General features: G+C 42.9%; 1 protein-coding gene across 3 annotated transcripts in view; it reads right to left on the bottom strand.

The window, feature by feature from the left end:
* Window positions 1–5,076: 5,076 nt before the first annotated feature.
* Window positions 5,077–13,033, bottom strand: part of LOC149157700 (rhodanese-like domain-containing protein 11, chloroplastic) — a 239,420-nt gene continuing 231,463 nt past the window's right edge. For 2 of the 3 annotated variants that reach the window (XM_089435965.1, XM_089435963.1), the window contains 2 exons: window positions 5,509–5,581; window positions 5,077–5,390 (listed from right to left, as the gene is read on the bottom strand). In XM_089435965.1, coding sequence (XP_089292091.1) covers window positions 5,310–5,390; window positions 5,509–5,581 — 154 coding nt within the window. In that variant the 3' untranslated portion in view covers window positions 5,077–5,309. Of the gene's footprint in view, window positions 5,420–5,508; window positions 5,582–13,033 lie in introns of all 3 variants that reach the window. The other variant, XM_089435964.1, reaches the window with a different exon arrangement.

The following is a 13,033-nucleotide window of genomic DNA, read 5'->3' as shown; positions in this document are numbered from 1 at the left end:
GACTTCCCTCCTGGAAATCCTCAGGCCAACTGTCGAATCACTCATTTCCAGTCCTCCTTTGCCGCTGCAACTCGGATCTAGATTTCTTGGCTAGAAATCTATTGAGGTAGTGTTTCGCTCTACCTTGGTTCTGTCTCCTTAGACATTGTTCTACACAAGCAGAAACAGCGTCCCACCAGCTCCTCAAATCACAATCTGCACAGCTCCCTCAGCCTGGCAACTAAAGAATCTGAGCCCTTCAAGCTCTGCGCAATCACGGCTAGGGCTGGATCTGCTCCTTCGGCCAACTGCGTCAATCCTTCCTGGTTGAAAAAGATGGTGTGCCTCTGTGTGAGCCTGTTCCACCCCTCTCTACCTCTGCGCTGGCCCTTCTCTTGGCTCAGAATGCTGACACAAGCTCTGTGTGAGCCTCTGCATCACCCTCTTTGCATTGTGTCACTCCTCTTGCCTCTTCAGCTCTGGAACAGCGTTGTCTCTACTGCAAATTTTCAGATTTCTTCGGCTGGCATCTTCAGTCCTCTTTGATTTGCACTCGCTCTGATACCATGTGAAAATTTATGAATCTAACACATCAGAAACCCCTACTGCAATATCTGGTTTACTCTCTCCTACTTATTCTTTACATTAACAAGTTATTTAATAACCTAAACATTGAAGTAAACACAATCGCAGCCTTCACAAACATATAAATCAACACCTGAAATAAACTGAGACAACACAAGGGACACCGTTATTTTTGTACAATCATCCCCGGGAAAACCCAATGCGGGAAAACCTGTGCAAAGTGTATGAGGGTTTTATTATTAACCAGATTTATGAATACAACTAGGGTGCCAGAAATGGCTTACCCTTCAGAGAATATCCTCAATAGTAGCACCTCTCTGGAGACAGATATTCTGTCAAATCAGCACCCTGGTGATCAACCCCACAGTGACTCTGACTGTTCCTTGTGCCATACAGAGAGTTTCTCCGCGCACTCCTTTGGAATTGTGTCACCCTCTCTGGAACTGCGTCACCCTCTCCCGGCTAATCTGCTCTCAACCTACCCCACAGAACCTCCTCAGCGTAGCCTCTTCAGCCCAGCGTCAACCTCTACAGCCCTCTGCAATGTCTGCGTCAGCCTCTGCAGTTTTCTGCGTCATCCTCTACATCCTTTGCGTTTGCATATTCGGCTTCTATGTCCTCTGCGTTAGTCCTCCTAGGCTCTGTGTTGCCTCTTCGGGCTCTTTGCTGCCTCTTTGATATGTATTCTTTAGCCTTGGATCGAAATCCCTTGTTGAACTGCCCCTCACTGCAACTAATCTCTAACTCGATTTCCTCAGCAAACCCAGCCCCAGGAAATCGAATTCTTGATCTCTTTTGGTGTGTCTCCAACTGACCCTCAAGCCTCTTCTTCTATTTTTCCTGTTGGCGATTCAATGGCCGAGATTAAGTCCCTAATCAATGGCTAAGATTAGATCTGGCTCGATCCTCATTATTTAGAACTTTCTCACCCAGTTTATATTAATACACATTAATATTTTAATTTTCCTAAGTTTAAACTTAGGGTCTCATTAAAAATATTAATTATTTTGATATCTCCTCATCTAGGTGGAATTTCTCCAAACGGTTTCTGGGTCTTGGAGATCTCATGTAACTTAGCCTCTCCGCCAAATTTCAAGGCTAGAGCACATCCAATGCTACCCAAAATCAACAAGAGTGTCTTACATCACAATGAGTACAAGCGAGGAGTGATTGGTGCCTTGACACAAACGGGGCACAGGACGGTACAGGGTGGTATAGCGATAGCTGGGGATATCTTGTGGTGTATAGGGACATGATGCAGCACATAGTGGCATGTCAAGGAGTGTGGTTGTACTTGGTGCTATGCAGTGGCATATGGTGCGGCACAATGGGCCCTTGGAGTGTTGCCTCCAATCAGACTTGTGGATAGGGACAATAGGTGTACCATTACGTGTAGCTCACCTAGATTGACAAGGATGAGGTTGAGCTCCTGAGGACGTCATGTTCAGCAAAGACAAGTCTTCGACTGGTCTATCAACAGATCTAAGGCAGAGAGAAGGGCATCCATAGGGTTATTCTTCAATATCCCAGCAAATTCTAAATCATAACCTTGGGGACCTACCCACTCATGACTCTCCAGTTGAGACGTCTGATGGAGGCATGGGCTAACGAATACAAGCTTTAGGGACGACGTGGTTTATTGTCAAGGTAGCATAGGTTCCACTCCTAGGATCACACATGGGTAGTCGATTGCGAGGGAACTGCATGATGCACTTCTGGCAAGACAGTCTGAGGTACCACAGGAGCCTAAGGGACGACGGATGGTAGACTTCATCTACAGGAGGGCACCCAGACTCCGAGCAGTATCTAGGTGTATCATCAGGGGTTCGGATAATGAATTTCACTGTGTGGTATGGCAGGAACAAGGCAGGTTGGCATGCGTGGGACAAACCCCTCATACTTGGGGTCCACACGTGGGATACATACAGGGGTCAAAGATGCGGGCCGAATGGGTTCTAGACTGTAGCAACACTACACAGCGACATCACGTGAGGGGTGGGAGTTATGAGCTCCCAATATGGTTGGGGGATCTAGGGGTCTAGTTGGCGGGTGGATCACTCCAATTTATGATGAGTAGTGTCATGGCAAAGGGTGAGCCAATTCACCTTGGGTTTGACACATGGGGGATCACTGAGACCTCCACTGCATGGCGAGGCAGACTTATCCTATTGTTGCTCACGGTCAAGATTGGTAGTGGAGGGGTAGATATTGGCATTATGGAGATGCCCAGGCAGGATGAGCTTGGCCTGCATAGATTTTTTGCCAATAGGCCCCAAGAGAGGAGGATACAGTCTGCGCATGATGGGGTGTATGTCATAGTCAGAGTAGTGCAACATCAACATGGTGGCACCACTCTGAGATTAGCGGGGGACCTGAGCATTACAACTCTTCACAACTTAATAAACTTTAGGGATGAGTTGGCTACAACAAGGGGAGATCATGTAGATCTTCCATTAGGCTTTAGCAAGTCACTGATGGAGTGAGGGATTTCATTAGCATCGCAGGTTTATCAATAGGATCATATCAGGAGAAGCTCACGTGAGTGAGACGCTATCTCTGTAGGGTTTGGGTGGTATCTTCGAGAGTATATTCTTGGAGTGCATGGGATAACCTAAGTGGTAGGACAAAATCACGAGTTGGGCATAGTGCCACATTATCATGATACCTTACTCATAGATGGTATGCAGGGGACTTCTAGTACTTATACCGGGCAAGATAGTGAGTGGAGCAAGGGGAGCTTCATGTTGGACATGATAGCTTGGGATTCTGGTATTGAGGAATTCCAGTTTCCTTCATGTCAAGGCAGTGCAGAGGTCAAGGGCGATTCAGTGGCACATCTGGGGCCCTAGCACATTTTGCAGTGGCAGTGGGGAGCAACAGCTAGAGAGGATGCTTGTTCACGAATTGCTTGAGGATAAGTAATTTTTGGCAGGGAGGACTATAATATCCCCAATTTTGATTTTTCATTTAATGGGATTAACAGAGTTTATTGGGGAAGTGCTAAGCCTAGCACAATTTTGTAATCTGGGCATTGGAGACATTTTGGGTGCGTGGGACTTAGAGAAATCCAAAATTCCAACCTTGGTGGAATGTGGGGGCAACCCCTCATGGAATACGCACCCCTTGGAGAAAAAGTCAATTGTGTGGGAAAGGGGCCTGAATTAGTTGGCTAAGGGACCCAAAAGTAAAAAGGAGACAACAATTCTAAATAGGAGGTTGAAGGCAGCATAGAGCACTTTTGATCATTTGACATTTTACACATTGTTGCTCAAGTTGTTTAGCTGAGTTTCAAATGTTGTTTAGCACTAGAGGTTTCCAAGGGGAAATCTCACCCTCTTCTTCGATAGACCACGAGTGTCACCCTAGGGAGGAAATTCTACTCATCTTTGGTAGCTGGGAGGATCCCCGCAGTAGCACGAATTTTTGGCATTAGTGGATTGCAGAAAAGGGAGCTACGCAAGGCTTGGAGAGGTATTGTGCTAGAGGGAAGAGATTTGTCATTGTTGGGCTATTCCCTCACATAAATACTTGCTGGAATAAGGAAATTTTCAGGAGCAGTGGCACCTTTATCAGCAGAACAAATTCGGTTGTTGGGACTGTGTAATTTTTCCTCGGGACTACATAGGGAGTGGTGGAGCTTTCTGTGGGAGGGCCGGTGAGAGGGATTGAGGGGCTGGGTTTGTTCAGGATTTCATTAGAGGGGAATTGGATGAGATTTCCTAGCTTTTGAGGGGAATAAAACACTCCAAATATCACAGGTGACATTTTCCAACAGCGAAGGAGGGCCAAGCATTTTGGAGTCAATTTTGGAGCATCAAAACTAGGACAAACCCTTTCTGGGTTTACTGAGGAGAGGCCAAGATTAATTTTACATAATTTTCTTGGCAGATTTGAGAGGTCAAACATGGATCCCAACTCAGCCAACAGCTATAAGCGCTAGGGGAAATTGGTCCAAAATTCCGAGGTCAACGTTTCGCCAATTCCTTCATGGCGTTTTGTGGATTATTGGTGGAGAGCTCGGGGTTAATTTCCCGGAATTTCCTGAGCATCGGAGGAATCCCCAACAGTGATTTCTTGCCAGCCAGCAGTGCAGATTTCAAGGGCAGTGCAAAGCATAGAGGAGAAGTCACTTCCCATCATCCGGGCACCTTGTTTTCTCACCTGGGATTTGTCTAGCTTGCCTTTGGCAAGCCCAGGTGCACTTGTTCTTGCCTATTGTACTCCTACCATGAAATATAATAAAATGGCTCAGCTTCTTTGGGGATAAATTGTTAATGTGTTGTTATTTTGCAGTGTTTTGATCTTTGGTTGCATTTAAGAAATTTATGGTTGTTATTACTTAATATTTCCATTAGGAAAATTACAACGCTTCGCTGCCTCCCTTAGTAGAGTGTGTGCACATGCTTCGGTGGCCGTCCATCCCTACCCTCATGCTACATATGGTAACATGAATCCATTCATTTGCTACAACTAGAACTCTACACAGAATAAATAGACATAAGAAAGGTGATAAAAGCCTAAGATGGTGAAAGATAATGAACAGATGAATTATACAATTCAATTCTCTTTTATTTGTTGGCATTTACAAGACTCATTTTTAAAAATAAAAATATATTGGACTATATTACTGAAAGTAGATTTACACAGATCTACTGCACTGACTTTGTAAGTGGATCTGAAACAAACAAAATCTCAAAAATACATATACTGTATGTTTCTCTACACCATACCACCATATTTTTATATTAAAGATCTATTTCTTGCATCTTACGGATGAGTTGTTGAACCCCTATAAATAGGGCATCTGCAAGTAAAATTACTCCCATCTGCATCCTCCCACAAATTACACAAATGACTATTAACAACATGAAATAAATTGTTCAGTTCTACATTATTGTTAAATCATGAGTAACATACTTGCAAAAACAGCATAACAAAACATACCAAACGGCCAAAATACATTGCTCGATAGCTCCACCCCTTCTTTGCAGATGCAGATCTTTGTTGATCTGTCCAACTGTATAAAAAACCAATAATAATGCCAAATTACAACTTGTGAATTAATAATGGAATTATAAACAATAATAAAAACAAAAAATAATACTAATAATTAAAATAAAAATGTTGTTCTAAGAACTATAATAAACATGCAAGAAAATATGTCTTTTTTTGGCAACAACCACATTTTAACGCTTAATCGTCATTTGATAAACAGTGTGCTGAAAGGCATTAGAGAGGGTAGCATGACTCAAAGTCGGAGGATTGTTTGATAGCAATACCCACAACTATTTTGTGGTGACCCAAGATCGTCCTTTTGGAATTTTACAACTCACTTGAATTAATACCTTCACTGGTCTAGTAAAAGCATCAATGATAAGGCACATTTAAGATAATTCAGATTCCTAAACACACCACAAGATTGTGTGTGGTACGTGTGGATAAAATGGGAAAACAAACTTATACTTTGCTTCAATTTCTGTGAAGTCATGGAATTTAGGTTTGATTGCTCACCACAACTTTAGTTGAAGAATAGAAATGCCACTATTATTTCTGAGTCAAAAAGGGGCATTGATAATGAATGCTTAATTCAAACTAAAAGTCCAAATGCAATAAACTTGAAGTGAGTAAAACAAAACAAGTCCGCCAAAAGCAAATGCTTGAAATCAAAGAATTGTCTATGAACATAATGCTGAATTTATGCAATGAAACAATAAATCCAAACCATAACAAGTAATTCCTTCCTGTATGTATGCTAGAATTAGAACCCACTTGTATATCAAGATAAAGGGGAAGGAGTATTAGTGTTTGATTTTGTATTGAAAAGACAGATTATAGCCATTAATCTTCAACAATATAACAATTAGACATTGACCACAGGAAACTACTTTTTCAAGTCTTCTTCGATTGGGAAGTGGCCAATCAGTCCTCTAAAACAAGAAATATTTTGTTGGAAGATATTAAATAAGAAAACAACCCAGGAGGATCAAAGTTAGACAAACTGCCTCGAGGCCATGTACAATTTTCTTTGTAGGCAAGGGAGGAGAGGCTTAACGAATTGGAACTCCCATCTTTTACTTTTCTCATGGATCTTGTATGTATGTAAGACTGCCAAATATGTAATGCTGTCATCTCTTAATGCTGCCTTTCCTTGGGATTGCTCTTTCCTAGAAGAGGAGGTTGAAGTGTGGATTTCACTCTATGGATTTGGTTATTATTTCTGCACATAATTGACAGATTTGTAGTGTTATTGTGGATTCTCCCTTCTGTTAAAGAAACAATGACCTCAAGTGAGGAGGACGATTACCAAGGTGACAATGGGTGATGTCCTAGGGTTTGCACTTGATGATTGGACTTATCTTTGAAGTCTAGATTTTAGAGTTAACAAGATTGCTAGGTACACCAAAATCAATACAAAGTGGCAGTACAAATGCATCTCCTATAAAAACAAATCATATCTATAGGATCTAAATTCTAACGACTAGTGGTAATCTACAAAGCTACGAACCACTAATAAACATTGGCAAGATTCACAAGAGCTTGAGACCTTGGAATGATGTCTTGATTAAAGGTAGTTGAAATGAGTGTTCAATGTCTCTTAGTGTCATTGTCAACCAATGTGGTGACACTACTATCCTTTGAATTTGCACCTGCAGTAAGGGGACCTCTCCCGCCATTTGAAGCCAAAGTAAAGAACCTCCTAACGGAAGACTGACCAAACTAATTGGAATACAGAAGAATGGGTGTGGTACATCTCACTACCTAGAAGAGGTCACACTTCGCTCATATTTGGAGGAAAAGGAATGCCCGTTGTGATTAGAGGCATTGTTCCAAGTCTAAACTCAACATGACTGCAAGGCTCTCATGGCTAGAAGATAGAAGTTTCCTTGTGATCTCACATATCTAGATGTTGAGGTAGCGCTACTCTTTGTCTACCTCCTAGTGCCACTGTAAGCATCGAGAAGGAGGTGATCATCCTAGAGGTGTCCAATGGGGGAGGTCATCTAAGTGAAGAAAATCCAACTATAAGAGCCTCCCTCATGTATATGGCTAGGCACTGCTCATTCCAGGATTTGATGAAGATGGAGAGAGAGTTTTGAGACTTCTTAAAGAGGCAATGGTATCAACTTGAGATATCATAATAAATGAAGCACCAAGAATGAAGTGCTACTTTGTCTTAGTCTCCTATAAATGGCAAAGGCAAGCCTTGTCTACTTATGGGATATGGTGATCAACCTCCACTTGAAGCAATGTGAACCAACCTATAACTCAGAGGGATCCTTAGTCTGTGCATCCAATGGGAAAGCTTGTAAGCTAGTCTAACAATTATGTTGTCTCTCATTTCCAAGAAGTGCTCTACATAGAAGGCCATTTTAGGTTCGAGCCTATGAGGTCGGCCTACCCAAGTGACCTAGATGTATTGTTTGTAAATGTATTCTCTAATGATCCATTCTTTTCCTTGTTTGGCAAGAGTTGGTCAATGGCATTCAAAGGGTATGCAAGTGGGGGAGGATAGTGTGATATTCCCACTTAGCGACATTACTAAGGGAAATATCAATTTTTGGCTAGTTTTGAATTAATTCACATTAGCACTTAAGAAGTGTGGGTTTAGAGGCCCCACATGTATTTTTGATCAAATGTGAACCCAAACATTAGAGGATGGAGGAGAAAATCAAGCCACTAGTGGTACGTGGAGGCCTCTCACAGAAAATTGTGGCCAATATGGGCAGCAGTCTCTCATTGGAGTGATGTTGGTGGGGGAAAATCGAGCTGGGCCCACATGGGCATCTTGGAGGTTCTTTGATAAATAGAGCAAGAGGCACTCATTTTGGTCATTCATTCATCTATTCAGAAATTGTGTCTTTGACACAACATGCTTGAGAAAAAGCCCAGTCTGCAGTCTTGTTTAGCACATGAGTGTCTCCAAGCAGAGAACTCAACCCTTGCTTTGGTGGACTTCGAGTGCCAGTGCAAGGAGGGAGTCCTACCTATACCAATTACTAGCAGCAGCATGTTGATTTCTGGTTGCATCGGATGTGCTCTAAGTCTCAAATTTTGCAGGGAGGCTTGGGCACATGTATTCCAAAGAACCCAAAAAGCGTTTTGGGAAATTCCACCTGGACACAGTTTTATTAAAATGATTAATTATTTTTAATGGATCCCTAAGTCTAAACTTAGGAAATTAAAATAATTAATGGATATTAATCTAACTGTGAGTGTAACTTCTAGAAAAAGACGAGGATCAAGCAGAAATGATCTTAGCCATTGATTAGCTTCTAATCTGGGTCGTTGAATGTCAACGAGGAGATTATTTAAGGAGGCTTGAGGGTCATTTGAAAAACACACAAAGAGAGAGTTTAGAGATCGAATTTTTGAAGCAAAGCCGCTGTCGGACAGAGATTCGAAGTGAGCATTTGCAGGGACGGGCAGGGATAGTATCCGAAGGGAATTATTCTCGGTCGAAGAATACTCAGCAGAAAAGACAGAGGGAGATCCAGCAGTCTCAGGCGCTGACGCAGAGCTACGCAGGCCCACCGAGAGGCAGCATAGGCTGACGTAGAGGCAACGCAAAGGCCAAGAGGAAGTCTAAAAATCTGCTAGGAGACTGACTTCTCTGGTTGGATTCCGAGGTGTGAGACCAGGAGAGCAGAGTCAGATTTCCAGAGGCAAATCGAGTTGCCGGGAAGAGTGACACAATTCCTAGATAGCGAGACGCTGAGCAGAGGCAGCGCAGAGTTAGTTAGGGTTTGTTCACTCAAGGGTTGGATCAGCGAGGATTTCTAGTGATAGAGTGAGGTAATCTCACTTATCCTTCTGTCAATGACATTCTCTGTAACTGGATTACCGAGAGGGCATCCAGTGATTGTATTCAGATTTTGTACTGCATAATAATAAAACCCTCAGAGTTGTTGCACCGATTTTCCCACATTAGGTTTTCCTGGGGACAATTGTCCAAAAGCAAATGTGTTATTTGTGTGTATCTTTCTCTATTGTTCAGTTTCTTGTTTCGGCATATTATTTAATTGGTGTAGGCTGCAGCGTATGTATTTCGATGTTTGCCGTAGGAAACTGCAAATAGCTTGTTCATGTAAATCTAACAAGTAGGAGAAATATCATCAGTTTTGCAGCAGGAATTCCCGAGTTTAAGGAATTTTCACATGGTATCACAGCAGTGCAAGTGAAGCAAGAAGAACAGTTCCAGAGAATCAGGCGCTGAGTAGAAAAGGAGATCAAAATAGTTGCATGAGGCAGCAGTTCGGATCCCCGGAGGGATTGCGCTATCCAAGTCGGAAGGGCATAATTTTCGAGGCAGACTCTCTTTGAGTGAGTTGACAAAGAGGAAGGGCTTCCAGATTGAAATTTTGTCGTGGCAGAGGGAGCAGCGCTGAGCCTCAGCGTGATGAAGAGTTGGTGGGATGCAGTTTTTCTACAAGTTGTTTCGCCGGGCAGAAAGACGTCAAAAGAGAGAAGAGAAGCATAGTGAGGGAATTTTTCCTTAGTAGACTTCCCACCAAGAAGTATGTTTTCTTATTGGCTAAGCAGCAACAATAAGAGAAGAGAGGAGAAGTTTGACAGTTTCATAGCAGAGATGGCAACCAATGGGCTGAGAGATTAGGACAGGTTGGATGGAGCATCCAATTACGTCATCTGGAAGGCAAGGATGTCATTCCTTCTAGATGAGCATTCTCTCAAGACCTATGTCGACAGCGTGGTGGCTGAACCAGCAGATCTAATCTGTTGAAGAAGTATCGAGCTAAGATAGCAAAGGCGAAAAGAATGATCCTCAACTGAGTGAAGGATCATGTGGTCTGTCACATTGCTAGCAGAGGGAATACTAAGGAGATGTGGGATGCTTTGTCTACATTATATCAGGGATCTTCCGAGCAGAGGAAGATGTACTTGGAGCAGAAGTTGAGATCTGCTCAGATGCAGAAGGGGGAGACCCGTGATGAGTTATCTGTTATGGGGTCTACACCTCAAGACTCATAGTCGGTTAGAGTGGCCCTCAATTTTGTCTCAGATGAGTGGCAAGTCTTTGTCCAGAGTATCTCGGGCAAGGCGGCTTTGTCCAATTGGGATGAGATGTGGGCAGCTCTCAAATAAGAGGTGTTGAGGAGACACTTGGTCAAGTGAAAGCTTGACGGAAGCAACAGCGGTGGGTCGAAGCCCAAGGAGGAGGAGGATAATGCATCTCTCACATCGAAGGGGCAGCAGGAGTAGCGAAGACGTAAGAAGGACGTCTCGAAGATAAAATGCTTCAGGAGTGGTGAGATGGGTCACTACACTACTCAGTGTCCTCTAAGGAAGAAGGAAAAAGGTGAGAAGCACGATCCGAAGGCTGCACCCTCGAAGATTGAGGAGGAGGAGTTCGCCATGACAGTCGAGATACCTCTAGGAGGGAGGTGGACTAACTTGGAGTTGTAGTTCAAAAGAGCTACAGATGGGCAGGGTCCTTGAGGACTCCACCTCTCGAAACAATACCTTGCTACAGGAGCCCAGATCAGTAGTAGCAGGATGGACGAAGTGTCAGATGATGCAGAGGAGTGTTGGAGCGATAGATGCAGTGGCTAGAACGCCAAATCTGAGCACCATGGTGCAGAGTTGCAGCAGTGCAGGGAGGCACAGTGCAGTAGCAGCAACAATGCAATGACTTCAGAGGGATAGCGTGGGTGTTAAAATTGGCAACTAGGGCCAAACTTCATGTGGGTCATCTTATTCATGGCTGAAAATATTTTTATTAGATTCCTCTCGTCGAGAGGTGTAAGATTGATATAAAGATCATCTGATTCCGATAAGTATTCATGGAGATATGAATTTATTTTGATTATGGAATTATTATCAAGGCGACCTACAACTCATGTAGGCTCAGAAGCCCAACAGTCGCATCTATTCAAACACTAACGTTGTGTATAAATACAGGAGGACATTTCCCCATTTTCACTCACTCATCTCATCACATCTCTTTCTCTCTATTGCGCAGAAAAGAGTCTCCTCTCTACTGCGCAAAAAAAGGGTCTCTCCCTCACACATGTGAAGCTGGACGCTGCTGAAACTGAAGCTGCAACTGCAGAAGTAAAGTTTGACCTACGTGGACCAAAATATCTCCTCATCTGAACTGCGATGTGGGTTCATCTGAACCTCCTCTGAAAGCTACAACTTTTGGTGGTGGAATCAAGTCAATCCGACAGACAGTTTACAAGATATCGACTGCCCTAGTTTGAAGGAAGTTGTTGAATTTGAAGCTGCAACTGCAGAAGTGAAGTTTGACCTAGGTGGACTAGAAGATCTACTCATCTGAACTGCGTTGTAGGTTCATCTAAACCTCCTCTGGAAGCCACAACTTCTGGTGGTGGAATCAAGCCAATCCGACGGTCGGTTTGTGAGATATTGTCTGCCCTAGTTTGATGATGAAGCTGCTAATGTTGATGTTGCTGATCTATGGTTTGCTACTGCTGATATAAATCAGATTCACTGTACTATTTCTCTCTGCTGAATTATTAAAGATAAAAGAAGATTTGATCAAAGGGCTTCCCCACACATTGTGGGGTTTGTCCCTGGCTAGCCGCCACATCTTGTGTCTCTTGTCTTGGCTTGTTTTATATCGATCGTTTAATGTTCTATCTGCACTTTACTTTATGTACATGTGATTGCTAATCTGTGGAAGATAATAAGAAAAGAAGTAAACTGTTATAAGCATAGAACATACCATAACTTAACATGGTATCAGAGCTGAGGTGAAGACAAAGCCCGAGCAAGAGCAAGAGCAATCACCGAAGAGAAGATTGGCAAGGCTATCCTAAAAGAACTATCGGGTTCTCAATACTCTTTCCTGCTGAAGACAAGCTCCGTGAGAAAGCTGACTATCACGGATGGAAGATGTCTATCGATCTAACCCTAGAAGATCAAGGAGTGTTGGACCATGTAAGATGCAATATTGTTGAGCCTCCATCAAATCCATCGGCTACTGCCTGGAACAAATGAAAAAACGGAGAAGTCAAAACAAAGAAGATCATCCGGGACTCTATCGACAAGCACTTGGTGGCCTACATCTCTGAACTGGACACCTCCAAGGAAATCTACGATAGACTAGTGAGTTTATTTAAAGTTAATGATGCAAATCATGTTTTGTTTCTTAAAAATAAGCCGGGGGAAATCAAGAAGGGTAAAGATGAGAGTATGCAGGCATACTTCTTAAGAATCACCGAGATCAAGAACGATCTCCTATCTATTGGGGAGACTATTACTAACAGAGAAATGGCACTCACAACTCTTGGAGGATTACCATACGAATGGTACGTGTTCAGGACTACTCTTCTGAACAATAATGTAATTCCTGGTTTCGAGAAATTAATGGCTAGATACATTCAAGAAGAAACAAGGGTAGAAGTCTAGAAGAGCAAGAAATGCCTATGCCTAAAGGTCCTCCTGCTACCTTTTCTTCTCATGCTAAGAAAAGAAATAATTCCAGAAT

The sequence above is a fragment of the Pinus tabuliformis genome, chromosome 5_2 (assembly GCF_031772625.1).
Source record: "Pinus tabuliformis cultivar Carrire ecotype Pingquan chromosome 5_2, CPIR1, whole genome shotgun sequence".
In the NCBI taxonomy this organism is placed as follows: domain Eukaryota; kingdom Viridiplantae; phylum Streptophyta; class Pinopsida; order Pinales; family Pinaceae; genus Pinus; species Pinus tabuliformis.
This window is presented reverse-complemented; position numbering and strand designations above follow the sequence as displayed.